This window comes from Rhinatrema bivittatum, chromosome 12 (assembly GCF_901001135.1).
Source record: "Rhinatrema bivittatum chromosome 12, aRhiBiv1.1, whole genome shotgun sequence".
NCBI classification, from domain to species: Eukaryota; Metazoa; Chordata; class Amphibia; order Gymnophiona; family Rhinatrematidae; genus Rhinatrema; species Rhinatrema bivittatum.
This window is the reverse complement of record NC_042626.1, coordinates 73,280,506-73,296,258: the sequence shown is the minus strand read 5'-3', so window position 1 is coordinate 73,296,258 and position 15,753 is coordinate 73,280,506. Positions and strand designations below refer to the sequence as shown.

At 49.8% G+C, this 15,753-nt stretch overlaps 1 protein-coding gene across 1 annotated transcript in view; it reads left to right on the top strand.

The window, feature by feature from the left end:
• Positions 1 to 14,182, top strand: part of GSDMA (gasdermin A) — a 61,894-nt gene extending 47,712 nt beyond the window's left edge. The window contains exons 9-11 of the mRNA XM_029572468.1: positions 11,355 to 11,505; positions 12,310 to 12,383; positions 13,816 to 14,182. Coding sequence (XP_029428328.1) covers positions 11,355 to 11,505; positions 12,310 to 12,383; positions 13,816 to 13,983 — 393 coding nt within the window. The 3' untranslated portion in view covers positions 13,984 to 14,182. The remainder of the gene's footprint in view (positions 1 to 11,354; positions 11,506 to 12,309; positions 12,384 to 13,815) is intronic.
• Positions 14,183 to 15,753: the final 1,571 nt, after the last annotated feature.

Below are 15,753 nucleotides of genomic sequence, written 5' to 3'. Positions count from 1 at the left end.
TCTGTCACCAAATCCTGTGTTCCACTAAGAATTAAATCTAAAATAGCTCCCTTTCTCGTTGGTTCCTGAACCAATTGCTCCATGAAGCAGTCATTTATTACATCCAGGAACTTTGTCTCTAGCAAGTCCTGATGTTACATTTACCCATTGAAATCTCCCATTTACCCATTGAAATCTCCCATTATTATTGCATTGCCAAATTGGTTAGCTTCCCTGATTTCTCTTAGCATTTCATCATCTGTCTGACCATTTTGTCCAGGTGGACGGTAGTATACTCCTATCACTATACTCTTACCCAGCAAACATGGGATTTCTACCCATATAGATTCCACTGAGCATTTAGTCTCTTGTAAGATCTTTATCCTGTTGGACTCTATACCCTCCCGGACATAAAGTGCTACACCCTCACCAAGTAGATCCTCTCTATCATTGTGATATAGTTTGTACCCTGATATAATTGCGATGGAGAAGGTACAGAGAAGGGCTTCCAAAATGATAAGGGAATGGAACAACTCCCCTATGAGGAAAGACTAAAGAGATTAGGACTTTTCAGCTTGGAGAAGAGACGGCTGAGGGGGGATATGATAGAGGTGTTTAAAATCATGAGAGGTCTAGAACGGGTAGATGTGAATCGGTTATTTACTCTTTCGGATAGTAGAAAGACTAGGGGGCACTCCATGAAGTTAGCATGGGGCACATTTAAAACTAATCGGAGAAAGTTCTTTTTCACTCAACGCACAATTAAACTCTGGAATTTGTTGCCGGAGGATGTGGTTAGTGCAGTTAATATAGCTGTGTTTAAAAAAGGATTGGATAAGTTCTTGGAGGAGAAGTCCATTACCTGCTATTAAGTTCACTTAGAGAATAGCCACTGCCATTAGCAATGGTTACATGGAATAGACTTAGTTTTTGGGTACTTGCCAGGTTCTTATGGCCTGGATTGGCCACTGTTGGAAACAGGATGCTGGGCTTGATGGACCCTTGGTCTGACCCAGTATGGCATTTTCTTATGTTCTTATAACACTGTCTCATTGGTTATCCTCCTTCCACCAGGTTTCTGTGATGCCAGTTATGTCATCATTTACTACTATACACTCTAACTCTCCCATCTTACTTCTTAGACTTCTGGCATTGGCATACAGACATTTCAAAGTGTGTTTTTTATTTGTATTAACAATCTGCTTTTCAGTTGTTAGGGATAATTTGGAAATCATTAGCTTTGGTGATTTTTTACATATAGACACATGGACTACATTTGCTTTTATTGGAACCTCTCTGTTGGGATGCCCTAACTCTCCTGTTTCATTAGTATCCTTCAAGGATACATTCCTCCAAACCATGCACTGCTGAGTGACTGTCTGCTTTCCCCCTTCTTCTAGTTTAAAAGCTGCTCTATCACCTTTTTAAAAGTTAGTGCCAGCAGCTTGGTTCTAACTCTGGTTAAGGTGGAGCCCATCCCTTCGGAAGAGACTCCCCCTTCACCAAAAGTTTCCCCAGTTCCTTACAAAACTGAATCCCTCTTCCCTGCACCATCGTCTCATCCATGCATTGAAACTCTGGAGCTCTGCCTGCCTCTGGGGACCTGCACTTGGAACAGGGAGCATTTCAGAGAATGCCACCCTGGAGGTTCTGGATTCCAGCTTTCTACCTAAAATCCTAAATTTGGCTTCCAGAACCTCTCTCCCACATTTTCCTATGTCGTTGGTGCCCACATGTACCACGACAGCCAGCTCCTCCCCAGCACTGTCTATAATCCTATCTAGGTGACGCATGAGGTCTGCCACCTTCACACCAGGCAGTCCACCAGCCACCCTGCTATCTACATTTCTAATAATCGAATCACCAACTATGATGGCCGGCCAACCCTTCCCTCCTGGGCAATAGCCCTGGGAGACTTGTCCTCATTGCGAGAGGACAATACATCACCTGGAGAGCAGGTCCTTGCTACAGGATCACCTCCTGCTACACCAGGGTGATGTTCTCCTACTGGGAGACCTTTCTGATCTAAGGTAGCACTGGGGCTGCCAGACTGGATTTGGGACTTGGCTCCTATGTCCCTGAAGGTCTCATCAATGTACCTCTCGGTCTCCCTCAGCTGCTCAAAGTCTGCTACTCTAGCCTCCAGAGATCAGACTTGTTCCGAGAGCCAGGAGCTCTTTGCACCGAGTGCACACATACAATTTCTCACTGGCGGATAAAAAAATCATGCATGTGACACTCTGGAAAGCTCCCCTCTTGCTGCTAGACTGCTGCCTTCATCTTAATTTTATTGAGTTCCTAGTTAAGTTTAGGATACTAAGGGAGTTGAAATTAGAGTACTTTAAATTTACAGGTGAATTTACTAATTAATCAGCTAGAGTCCTACAAGGGGATGATTAAACTTTGAATAAGGGCTGGTACAATAGTATTATTGAGATAAGAGCCTGATTGATTTTTAATGAGAAAGTCTCTCTTGCCTAAAAATCAAGGGTTGACACACAATAACTCTAAAAAAAAAATCAAGGGTTGACACACAATAACTCTAAAAAAAAAAATCCCACTATTTCACCTTTCTCCAAACCTTTATAAACCCAAAGATTTTCCAAAGCTATACTTACCAATCCTCTTTAAACACTATTAAATTGATCTTCACACAAAGAATAGAAGGGTTTGAAACTCGCGCGCCATGAGGTACGCACTTCCGATCCTCCTGTACTGCAAAGGTTGCGGGGCCTCAGGAAGCTGGGGCTGTGGAATTCAATTCCTGGATCGTTTGCGGTGACCTCTGGATGCCTCTCTCGGGGGATGCTGGGAGCAGTATGCAGATGAGTCTTCTGGTCCTCCTCTACTGCCTATGTTGTCGGCAACATCACCGCCACATTTTGTTCCTTGAGTTGTGCCACCGTCTCGTGCAGCTTGTCTCCAAAAAGGTTGTCCGGGAAACAAGGGAGGTCTGCTTGTTTTTCATGGACGTCTTCTCGGATTGCGCTTGCGCGGAGCCACACCAATCGATGAGCTGCAATGGCATTTGCTGTGGTCCTGGCCAATGTGTCGAAGGCCTCACAGATGGTGCGGAGTAGGTGCCTTAAGCCTTCCTCTAGGTCATGGAACTGATCTGGCAGGCAATTGTCTGGGGAGGCCTCTTGCAGCAAGGGCTTCAAGGATTGCAGACACTCATATAGATATTGAGTGATATAAAATTGATGTTGCTGGATCTTTGCGTTGAGCATACCTGACTGGAAGGCCTGTTTGCCGAACTTGTCCAGATGTTTGGAATCTTTTCCCAGGGGGGTGTTGGAATGCAGCAGTGACTTCTTTGCTTTTTGCATGGTGGATTCAACCACGACCGAAACATGCGGAAGTTGTACTACGCTGTAGAAAGGTGATTGCCTCATAAGGAACTAAAGGTCCGTTTTGTGGGAAGTGGGTGGGCCAACAAATGGAGATTCCCATGCTCTAGTTATCCCGGCATCTAGGACTGCATGAGAAGGCAAAGTGGTGGGCGCTCCGATGGCGCTTCAAAGATCTTCAAGATGCCAAGGACTTCTGCCCCGGGTTCTGGTATCTTTCGGGTCTCAGTGTTTAACTTGTGCCCCACCTTCTCTACAAACTTGGAATATGAGAGAGCCTCTGGAGGCTCCAGCTGATCCTCCGGGGGGGTCCGATGGGTAGCTGGTTGAGGATCCAGGGGAAGTGGATGGAGGCTGAGGTGAGCCCTCCCTGGGTGGAGAACCCGGGGAGTGTGGGCTAGTGGAATGAGGCCTTGGGCTAAGGCTATCCTGTGGAGAGAGGGGAGCCTCGAGAGGTGTCGTGTCGGAGTGCTTGCCCTGTTTCTCTATCGTGTTGAGAAACTGCGACAAGATCATGGAGATCTGCGACATGGCTTGAGATGTTAGTGTTTCCTGGGGTACAGGTGGGGGATCTTTAGGGGCGCCCCATGGTGGTACCGCCACCAGGAGTATGTCTGTCTGAGTCTGGCCCGCATGGACAATTCCCTGTAGAGATTTCTTTAGGCGGGCGTCTGTCCCGTTTGGTGAGAGGCTCCTGGAGATGCGCTGTATGCCTGTGTCTGGAGGCTGAAGACAAGCCGGAGTATACTCTAGATCAGAGCTTTCCAAACTTTTCATGTTGGTGACACACTTTTTAGACAAACATAATTTCGGGACACAGTAATTCAGTCTACTAGCAAACCAGAGGTTGTATGCAGTGTAACAAAGGAAAAAAGAAACATCACCCATCCTTATAAAACAAATCAAGAAATATAAAATCATCAGCAGTAAAACTGTACTAACAAAAAGAACATATTTCGAAACAGCTGATGAGTGGAATATCCAATAATTAAAAACTCATATAAAACATTTCCAGATACCAACAAAATATTTCAAAATAGCAGACACAAAGACCCAGTAATGAAAAATAATAAGGATACAAACATTTTTTTGCTCTGCATACCTGGGAACGTTTGATATCAGGTGTCCTGAGATTGTTCTGAATTAGCAGGAGGTGGGGTGGTTTGCTTGGAACTTTCTCCTCTCTCAGTCACATACCAGCGCTCTCTCTCACACTGGCTCTCAATGACACACCTATACACACATGCTCTCAGTACTCACATATACACATGTTTTTTCTCTCTCACTTATATAGGCTCTTAATTACACATTTACACACATGCTGTCTATCTTTTCACGCTTACACACACACAGGCTTTCAATCACACACATACATGCTGTCTTTTTCTCTCACACACAGACTCTCATTCACATGCTTACAAACATGTCCTCTCTTTCTCTCATTTACACACAGGCTCTCAATCACATACTCACATGCTCCCTCAGCTAAATCAGCTCTCAATCACACACAGACACACATGATCTCTCTCTTACTTATACACACAGGCTCTTAATCATACATACACATGATTTCTCTCACACACAAAGGATCTCAATCATACACACATACTCTTTCACGCAAACAGGTTTTCAATCACAAACTTACACATACAGGTTCCCAATGGTAAACTTACATTCATGCTCTCTCTCTCTCACAGGCAGGCTCTCAATCACAGACATACTCTCTTTCACATGTACAGGCTCTCAATCATTCACATACATGCAATCTCTCACTCTCTCATACACACACACAGGGCCCCGCGGCCCGGAAGAGGAAGTGGAGAGTATCGGGTGAGTGCGCGGCAAGAAGAGGCCACGCTAGTGCGCTCGGCATCGGCACTCTCTCTCTCCCCCACCCTGGGGGTGAGAGAGAGTGAATGCTAGCTCATTCACTCTCTCTCTCCCCTACCCTGGGAACTCGCGGCAGCAGCAGCAGCCTCCTCCCAACGCTAACCTCTTCATTTTCAGCCCTCGCGGAGGCGGAGTCCCATCGGCCACGGCTGAACCTCTTCATTTTCCTCCGAGCCGCGCTGCAGTCTTCTTTTCTTCGGGCCGATGCCGAGTGCACTAGCATGGCCTCTTCTTGCCGCGCACTCACCCGATACTCTCCACTTCCTCTTCCGGGCCACGGGGGGGGGGGGGGGGGGCGGGAAGAAGAGAGCACGCCGGTGCCGCGTTCCGCCCGGGCGGAGGAGGACCGGGGAGCAGCTGGGTCAGCGGGAAAGTGTGGCGATACTTGTCTGCGAGCCAGATGCAGCCCTCCAAAGAGCCATATCTGGCTCGGAGCCATGGGTTCCTGGTCCCTGCACTTGCCGGTGTGTCACGTGCACCGGGCTTGCGCGACACACCGGCACACCTCAGGCGACACAGTAAAGTGTCGCGACACACACTTTGGAAAGCTCTGCTCTAGATGATCCTGAAGATCCGGTGGAGCCATCTGCGGATGCCAGCTCGAGGTCAGAATAGACTACTAAGAGAGGCACGTTGTCCCTGGAGCACTTATCTCCGCTTGAGTGGCGCACCGGGGTCTTAGGAGTGTCCTGCGTCGGCGTCTTCTTGCGTTGACGGCTTCTTATGCTTAGAGTGCTTCGATGCGAGGTCATGCGTCTGCTTCGACGCACCCGTGTCAGTGTGTGGTGCAGCGTAGGGGTGCATCGGGGGATCGGTGCCGTCAGCCGCGTGGGTGATAGCAACACATCTCCTGCAGCTCCGTACGTCAGGGCTTCAGTGGCGGGCTGGGGGAACTCGAAGGCCCAATTGAAAAGGCTCTCTGATGCTTCGAGGTCTGGCTGGCTAGCCTGGGAGAAGATTGGGTGGACCCAGTAAAGGGGGCATAAGAGCCCGATGCTGCTTGTTTCAACTTGGCGATGTTTAAGGCCCACTGCTGCTGGGCCCGAGGAGACATGCGTCCACAGTCTCTGCAAGCAGCTTGATCATAGTCCAGACCGAGGCAAAGGTAACATTTTAGATTCTTGCCGCACTGGCAGAATTTTAAGCCAGGCGGTCACGGCATGATCTCGCTGGGTTTTTTTTTTTCCCTGCCTTCTGAGGAGAGAGGAGTTCCACGTGCTGACAGTCGTGTGGAAAAAAGCGGACTGAGGAAGACAGGGGCCATGCAGGAATACACATGCAGGCGCACTAACTGAAAAACTCTATCATCTAGAAGAGCTCCGCCACCTGGCTGCTGGGAGGACATCATGGCTAATTCATGCTGCTTATCTACAGGAAAACAGGAAGCAGCATAAGCACTGGCAGATGCAAAGCATTGATAAAGAAGGCAGAGAGAGAATTTTGAAAAGAAGCCTGCCAAGCAAGCAAAAACGCAGTAAAAGCTTTTTCAGGTACATTTGAAGTAAAAAAAAACTTGTGAGGGAGTCAATTGGATTAGATGATGAAGGGGTAAAAGGGGCACTTAGCAATGACCAGGCCATAACAGAGAGACTAAATTAATTCTTTGCTTCAGGATTCACGGAGGAAGATTAAGAGATATACCCATGCCAGAAATTTGTTGCGACCGTCGCTGCCCGACCTCTCCACTCCGCCCTCTTTACCTCTGTGGCGACTCCCTCCATGTTATACTTGGTATATTGTGGACCCTTGGCCCGGAGAAAGAGAGACACCCACCTGAGGAACCAGGTGCCCCACGACTCCGGATGGTGGACGTCTCGGTACAGCTACCCCTCACTACCCTTCGCAGTCCTTGGCAGATCGGGTACAGGCCAGGGAAGTCAGAAGGAAGTCCAATTCCCAGGCAGGGGTGTAGAGCAAAGTTCCCGGGAAGCAATGCAACTCCAATCCGGATTCCAGTAGACAAAGCAGATCCGAGGCAGTCCGAGGTCCAGGCAGGCGGCAGGCAACACGGAGTCAAGGCAATCCAAAGTTCAGGCAGGCGGCAGGCAACACGGAGTCAAGGCAGTCCAAGTTCAGGCAGGCGGCAGGCAACACGGAGTCAAGGCAGTCCAAGTTCAGGCAGGCGGCAGGCAACACGGAGTCAAGGCAGTCCAAGTTCAGGCAGGCGGCAGGCAACACGGAGTCAAGGCAGTCCAAGTTCAGGCAGGCGGCAGGCAAACACGGAGTCAAGGCAGTCCAAGTTCAGGCAGGCGGCAGGCAACACGGAGTCAAGGCAGTCCAAGTTCAGGCAGGCGGCAGGCAAACACGGAGTCAAGGCAGTCCAAGTTCAGGCAGGCGGCAGGCAACACGGAGTCAAGGCGGTCCAAGTTCAGGCAGGCGGCAGGCAAACACGGAGTCAAGGCAGTCCAAGTTCAGGCAGGCGGCAGGCAACACGGAGTCAAGGCGGTCCAAGTTCAGGCAGGCGGCAGGCAAACACGGAGTCAAGGCGGTCCAAGTTCAGGCAGGCGGCAGGCAAACACGGAGTCAAGGCGGTCCAAGTTCAGGCAGGCGGCAGGCAACACGGAGTCAAGGCAGTCCAAGTTCAGGCAGGCGGCAGGCAAACACGGAGTCAAGGCAGTCCAAGTTCAGGCAGGCGGCAGGCAACACGGAGTCAAGGCAGTCCAAGTTCAGGCAGGCGGCAGGCAAACACGGAGTCAAGGCAGTCCAAGTTCAGGCAGGGGGCAGGCAAACACGGAGTCAAGGCAGTCCAAGTTCAGGCAGGCGGCAGGCAAACACGGAGTCAAGGCAGTCCAAGTTCAGGCAGGCGGCAGGCAACACGGAGTCAAGGCAGTCCAAGTTCAGGCAGGCGGCAGGCAAACACGGAGTCAAGGCAGTCCAAGTTCAGGCAGGCGGCAGGCAACACGGAGTCAAGGCAGTCCAAGTTCAGGCAGGCAGCAGGCAAACACGGAGTCAAGGCAGTCCAAGTTCAGGCAGGCGGCAGGCAACACGGAGTCAAGGCAGTCCAAGTTCAGGCAGGGGGCAGGCAAACACGGAGTCAAGGCAGTCCAAGTTCAGGCAGGCGGCAGGCAAACACGGAGTCAAGGCAGTCCAAGTTCAGGCAGGCGGCAGGCAAACACGGAGTCAAGGCAGTCCAAGTTCAGGCAGGCGGCAGGCAACACGGAGTCAAGGCAGTCCAAGTTCAGGCAGGCGGCAGGCAACACGGAGTCAAGGCAGTCCAAGTTCAGGCAGGCGGCAGGCAAACACGGAGTCAAGGCAGTCCAAGTTCAGGCAGGGGGCAGGCAAACACGGAGTCAAGGCAGTCCAAGTTCAGGCAGGGGGCAGGCAACACGGAGTCAAGGCACTCCAAGTTCAGGCAGGCGGCAGGCAAACACGGAGTCAAGGCAGTCCAAGTTCAGGCAGGGGGCAGGCAAACACGGAGTCAAGGCAGTCCAAGTTCAGGCAGGGGGCAGGCAAACACGGAGTCAAGGCAGTCCAAGTTCAGGCAGGCGGCAGGCAACACGGAGTCAAGGCAGTCCAAGTTCAGGCAGGCGGCAGGCAAACACGGAGTCAAGGCAGTCCAAGTTCAGGCAGGCGGCAGGCAAACACGGAGTCAAGGCAGTCCAAGTTCAGGCAGGCGGCAGGCAACACGGAGTCAAGGCAGTCCAAGATCAGGCAGGCGGCAGGCAAACACGGAGTCAAGGCAGTCCAAGTTCAGGCAGGCGGCAGGCAAACACAGAGTCAAGGCAGTCCAAGTTCAGGCAGGCGGCAGGCAAACACAGAGTCAAGGCAGTCCAAGTTCAGGCAGGCGGCAGGCAAACACAGAGTCAAGGCACGAAAGGGACCTGTTGAAAAGGCGTCCAAAACACCGCGGAGGAGGTTTAAATCTCCCTCCCCTCTGACGTCATCTCCGGGGCCGACCTCGTTTCCGCAGCCCGGCCCCTTTAAGGGGCGGGGCCAGCCGCGGCTTCTTCGATGCTGTCTTATGACGGCAGGACGCCATTCCGCCGCGACCCGTGCCCTGCCGACCGCTGATGGAGGAGTCCCGAGTGTCCTGCGGGGAACAGGTAGGGAGGCCCGATCGCATGCAATCGCGATCGGGTCTCACAACACTCCAGGTCTGAAGGACGGCTGGCTGCCACGGCATCTCCTTGCCGTCTCTCTCCGGCGTCCCTGGACCGGCTCGACGCTGCAGATTCACCATGTTGCCTGAAGCCCAGGGCGCACGCGCGCTCCAAGTGAAGTACCAGCAAGGGCGCGAACCTCAGGGGCGTCCCCCTGAGATGACGTCATCAGCTTCCGATATTTAAAGGTCTCTGATATCGCTAACAAACCCAGTTAGCAATGAGTTCGGGTTAGGTCAAGGTTTACTCACATTACCCTGCCTAAGCTACTCTGCCTCCTCAGACTTACTCGGGGGCCTCGCTCGCTTTTGCTTTTCAGGTTCCAGACAGGAACCGGTACTCGCTCCTCGAGGGCCTCGTTCCTGACTATCTGCTGATTCTCTTCTGCCTGGAAGCCATCACTGTCTACATCATTGTGAGTTACCATCGCTCTCTCAGAGCTTTCCCTGGAACCAGGTACTCGCTCCTCGAGGGCCTATCCTTTCCAGCTCCTGAGCTCCCCGAGACCAGTATGTGAGTGTTGTCCTCTAGTTCTGTTCATGAACTCTGCATACCCTGCCTACACACTGTATTCAGTTTCTCAACAGCTCAGCCTCCAGGGACGCTGTTCCAGTATCTGAGGGACTTCAGCCCTGCTGGGCGCTTCCAGCTCACTACTGCCACCTCTGGTGGTTTCAAGACCTGTTTAATAAAAAAACTAGTGTGTGTCTGTCTCCATACTCTAAGCATAGCCGGTGGTCCCTCTCGGGATCTTCCCCCGGGAGCGTGGTCATCTGCCACCGGCTCAAGGATCCACCCACTACTCTCCAGCAGTCTATAACAACAGATTGCTATTCCGCCTGCGGAATACATCAGATTGCTACTCCTGTCTGATTGCTCCTCCCATCAACATAGCGCATTATGACAAAATTATATTCAGAGGAACTGAAACAAATCTCGGTAAACCTGGAAGAAGTACTAGGGCAAATTGAAAAACTAAAGACTAGCAAATCACCTGGACCAGCTGGCATACATCCCACAGTACTGAAAGAACTGAGAAATTAAATTGGGGAACTGCTGTTGAAAATGTGTAAACTATCAGTAACATCATCTATGATATCTGAAGACTGGAAGGTTGCCAATGTAACACCAATTTTTAAAAAGGGCTTAAGGGGTGATCCAGGAAACTTACAGACCAGCAAGTCTGACTTAAAAAAAGGAACATGATTACCCACATTTTAGAAAAATCATCAAAGGCTACCTGTTTTGTGCCACATGTAATAGTGATGATGCAGGGTTAACATCCCAAAGAGAGAGGTAGGGCAGCAGGATCTCAAGGGATAACTGGTTCTCTTTAGTGATGCTTTAATGTCTATATTTTAATTTTAGTGGTGTCGTCCCTTTATGTTACCATTTTATGTGGGTTATGTTGTAACCTGCTGAGTTTTGTAGATCAGTGGGATATACATGCTTTTAAATAAATAAAATACTCTTTCAAAGAGTACAAAGACTAGAGGACATGCAATGAAGTTACTAGGCGATACATTTAAAACTAATAAAATGGTTTTTTTACTCAATGCATTATTAAGCTCTGGCATTCATTGTCAGAGGATGTGGTGAAGGTTATTAGTGTAGCTGCGTTTAAAAAAGGTTTGGACAAGTTCCAGGAAGAAAAGTCCATAAACCATTACTAAGGTAGAATTGCAGAAATCCACTTCTTATTCTTAGATTCCATGCAGTTTATCCCATCTACCCTTTGGGATTGTGCCAAGTACTTGTGGCCTGGATTGGCCACTGTTGGACAGGATACTGGGCTTGATGGATCTTTGGTCTGACCCAGTATGACAAGTCTTATGTTGTTAAGGTCCTGACAGAATAGCTGCGCCCCCCCGCCCCTGCTCCAAGGACAGCCGTGCCACCACCTTGGCTGCTCTTTACAATAAACCTGTCAGCATGCTATGAGGATCTCCCTTTTTTTTTTTTTAAATGTTTTATTTTCTTTTAGGGTGGTTGGTTCTCCCCTTATAACGCTGCTTCTCCCCTCCTCCTCTTGCAGCTGGAACAGTCTCTGTATTGCAGTGCCAGGGAGAGCAAGGCGCACCCCGAGCCCTCCATTGCAAGGCTGCTGGGATATTTGGGCCTCTCCAGCAGACCAGTAGTCATCCCGCTGGTCCGAGCGGTCCTCTTTTTCCTGGATGCTGTGAGCGGTAAGGATGAGCTTCTGGCATGGATGCAGCTGACAGGTGAAGACGGGCACCTAAAGATGCAGCTCCACTTAACTGGATGTGGCAGCCAAAACAATCCCCAGTGCCATTTATCTGGCTACCTTAGCTGGATAAGTGACTATGTTCAGCCAGATAAATCTAAGACCTATTTGACAATCCGATAATTAGCCAAATAATTTGATCCCCATATATCCGATATTCAGAGCTGGATAGATTCCGATTTATCCAGCTAAGTGCGGCATCTGAATATCCAGCCACGTCTTAGATTCCAATTTATCCAGCTAAGCGCGGCATCTGAATATCCAGCCACGTCTTAGATTCCAATTTATCCAGCTAAGCGCGGCATCTGAATATCCAGCCACGTCTTAGATTCCAATTTATCCAGCTAAGCGCGGCATCTGAATATCCAGCCACGTCTTAGATTCCAATTTATCCAGCTAATTGCGGCATCTGAATATCCAGCCACGTCTTAGATTCCAATTTATCCAGCTAAGTGCGGCATCTGAATATCCAGCCACGTCTTAGATTCCAATTTATCCAGCTAAGTGCGGCATCTGAATATCCAGCCACGTCTTAGATTCCAGTTTATCTGGCTAAATGGCACTGAATAGTGGACTGGAAAAAGCCAGATATCTTTATCTGGGTAACTTGTTCAGCCAGATACCGGTTGAATTTTGGCTTCTAAATTCTGGTCCCTGTAGGTGCAAGCTTCAAGCCTCCTCATTTCGTTGGAGGGGGGAGGATGGATAAAGAAGTTTTAGCTCAGAGATGTGTTTGATCTTTCAGAGCTGGATGAGGACGGGACATCTCTGCTGGTGGAGTCTGTGGAGAGGCAGGATACAGGCCAGCAGCTTAAGAGGGTGAGCCGCAGCCTCAGTCAATGCCAAGGAGGCAGGGTCAGCAGTAAGGGAGGGGAAGAGGGCTCAGGTGTGGCAGGGGCTACCTTGACATCCTTACAGGTAGTTTGGGAAGGAACCTGCCTGACCTGCTCTTTGCAAGCTGTCATGGTTGGGCTGCTGGAGGCATTTTTCTGTCCCAGCTGTGGCGTGTTGGGGATGGCCATGTTCAGAAGAAGGGAGGTTGCCTTGTGGAATCTTAGCTGGGACTGTTAGTTAATTAGCTCTCCTCATTTCAAATTCTGGCCTGGATTTATAAAAATGCACTAAATATCGCCTGCCATAGGAAAAGGGGTGTGTTTTATGGTAATAGGCAGTTTATTGCAATTTGCGCTAATACATATGCGAAGCGCTATCTTAGCACAAATTGTGATAACTTTTCCATACTTAGTGATGTGTCAGAATTGTTGTATTTCCTACATACAACCACTGGTGGGGCCATGTTTAGTAGTTTTAAGGTCCTGGAGAGCCAGCCTACCTATCAGGGCCACTGAGGGGAGAGAGAGAGACTGACTAGCCATAATGCCCTCACACTAGATAGGTATTTATATCTCTATGGGAGGCCCACCTTGTAACTCGAGGTGAGGTTTAGGTATTAGTGTAGGGGTTAGGGGCCACTTTGACATTCAAAGTGAGACGTACGAACAGAACAGTGCTCTCTTGTGAAGATTTGATGACCTTCGGAGTGAGGAAACTCACCCAAAGATGAGATTTGAGCAATGGTCTCTCAACCTAGCTTGATGATACCCAGGTAGAGAGTCCATCAAGCTAGGTTGAGAGACCATTGCTCAAATCTCATCTTTGGGTGAGTTTCCTCACTCCAAAGGTCATCAAATCTTTACAAGGGAGCACTTTTCTGTTCGTACGTCTCACTTTGAATGTCAAAGTGGCCCCTAACCCCTACACTAATACCTAAACCTCACCTCGAGTTACTAGGTGGGCCTCCCATAGAGATATAAATACCTATCTAGTATGAGGCCATTATGGCTAGTCTCTTGCTCTCTCCACCCCCCCCCCCCCCCCCCCTTCGTGGCCCTGATAGCTAAGCTGGCTGGCTCTGCGTTAAAGCCAAGCCGTGCGATAGGGCTTTGCAAAATTGTGAACCCAGCCCACTTGGTCACAAATCACGCCCCAAACTCCTCCCTTTTTTCTGATTTGCATCTCACTATGCGTTATGGTGCTTTCACAGGCTTTAAAGGCGTTTTCAAAGGCGTTAAAGGGGCTTAACGCATGCAAAAAAGCCTTCTAGCAATTAGGGTCATTTATCAATCTGCTTGGAAAATGAAGGAGTGGTATAATGAAGGTGGGGGTGTGCAGATGGGCAACAGCAGCTATGAAGGGGATAAGGAAGGCTATCAGCGCCCCGGGGTCTGATTTTTGCTCTTGTCTCCTGAAGGTGCAGAAAGTCTTGGAGGAGGAGCTCTTTAGTGTCAGGCAAGGAAGCCTCGCAGGGGATGAAGCAGCAGGTGGAGTGAGTCCTGAAGGCTGGAGCCCAGCGGTGCAGAGCTGTGCCATGGCCCTCTATGCCGCCTTATATGCCTTACACGTGCTGAGCTCTTGCTAAAGCCAAAACTGGTCAGGATGCTGGCCACCGGCTCCTGCCCAAAGGGAATTAACGGAAAAGCTGCAAAAGACGAAGAGGAAGCAGGGCCCGGACTCTTTGCAATAATCAAACTTAATAGCGGGACATTATTGTTGTGATGACCGTGAAAGAGTTTCCAGCCTTAATGTTACATTTTGAAGAAATAAAAGCCAAGTGAGGATCTATGTGTAATGTCTGAAACAACCTGCGCTCCATGTAAAGTGGGCCAGGGACGAGGTCTCACCGATGCCTGCCCAGATTAGTAGCCCCGTGTTCCCCCTCAGCCATAATCTTATGACAGCAGGGAGCGGGGCTCTAAAGGAAAATTAGGACTTACCTGATAATTTTCATTCCTGTAGTACCAAGGATCAGTCCAGACTGCTGGGTTATGCCTCCCATCCAGCAGATGGAGTCAGAGAGAAACTGAAAAGGCACCACTGATATACCCTGGTGCGCCCCCTGCGATCCTTCAGTATAATCCATAACAAAGCAGTATGAAAATTAGAAAACTATGGCAAACTCTGTGACTAGATCAAGATAAAGATGAAAATTATGAACATGTGGAAAACGAGGAAACCCTGCAGACAACCATACAAAACAAGAACAAGTACCCGTAAAAACGGAACCCGAAAAAAAAGAACAACAGTTGTGGAACTTTACACTCTTCACTGATATGGGCGGGCGTCTGGACTGATCCTTGGTACTACAGGAATGAAAATTATCAGGTAAGTCCTAATTTTCCTTTCCCTGTACGTACCAGGATCAGTCCAGACTGCTGGGAAGTACCCAAGCTGCCCTAAACGGGGTGGGACCCTGATAGTCCCGCACGAAGCACACCACTGCCAAAGGAGTCCACCGTCGGAGCGCGCACGTCCAAACGGTAATGTCTCGCAAAGGTGTGCAACGTCTTCCAAGTAGCCGCTCGGCAAATTTCCTGTGAGGAAATAAAACCACTCTCTGCCCAAGACGCCGCCTGGGAGCGCAGAGAATGAGCCTTAAGACCCTCCGGAACGGCGCGACCTTGGGAAATGTACGTAGAAACAATCGCCTCCTTCAACCAGCGTGCTATCGTAGCTTTCGAAGCTTTATTCCCTTTCTTTGGACCACCCCACAAGACAAACAGATGATCAGACAACCGAAAGGGGTTGGTAACGTCCAGGTACCGCAAGAGCGTCCTGCGAACATCCAACTTGCGAAGTTCCGGTTGCCGCGACACCTCAGCGCCGTCCACCGCAAAAGCCGGTAGGTCCACCGTCTGGTTGACGTGAAAGGCGGAAACAACCTTAGGCAAAAACGAGGGAACGGTACGTAGAGAAACCCCCGAATTAGAAATACGGAGAAAAGGTTCCCTACAAGACAACGCCTGAAGTTTCGAGATTCGGCGAGCCGAACAAATAGCGACGAGAAAAACAGTTTTGAGAGTGAGAGCCTTGAGAGTAGCCCTTCGTAGGGGCTCAAACGGAGAAGTACAAAGACCCCAGAGAACCAAATTTAAACTCCAAGAAGGACAGATAGGTCGTACCGGGGGTCGCAAATGTTTAACTCCTTTTAAAAATCGTGCAACGTCCGGATGCATGGCAATGGAAATTCCGTCAAGTTTACCGCGGTAACAGCCTAGGGCTGCTACCTGCACACGCAGAGAATTATAGGATAAACCCTTCTTTAGACCCTCTTGCAAAAAGGTCAGAATATGAGACACCGTAGCCTTCCACGACTGTACTTCCAGACCCTGACACCAGGAGTCAAAAACTC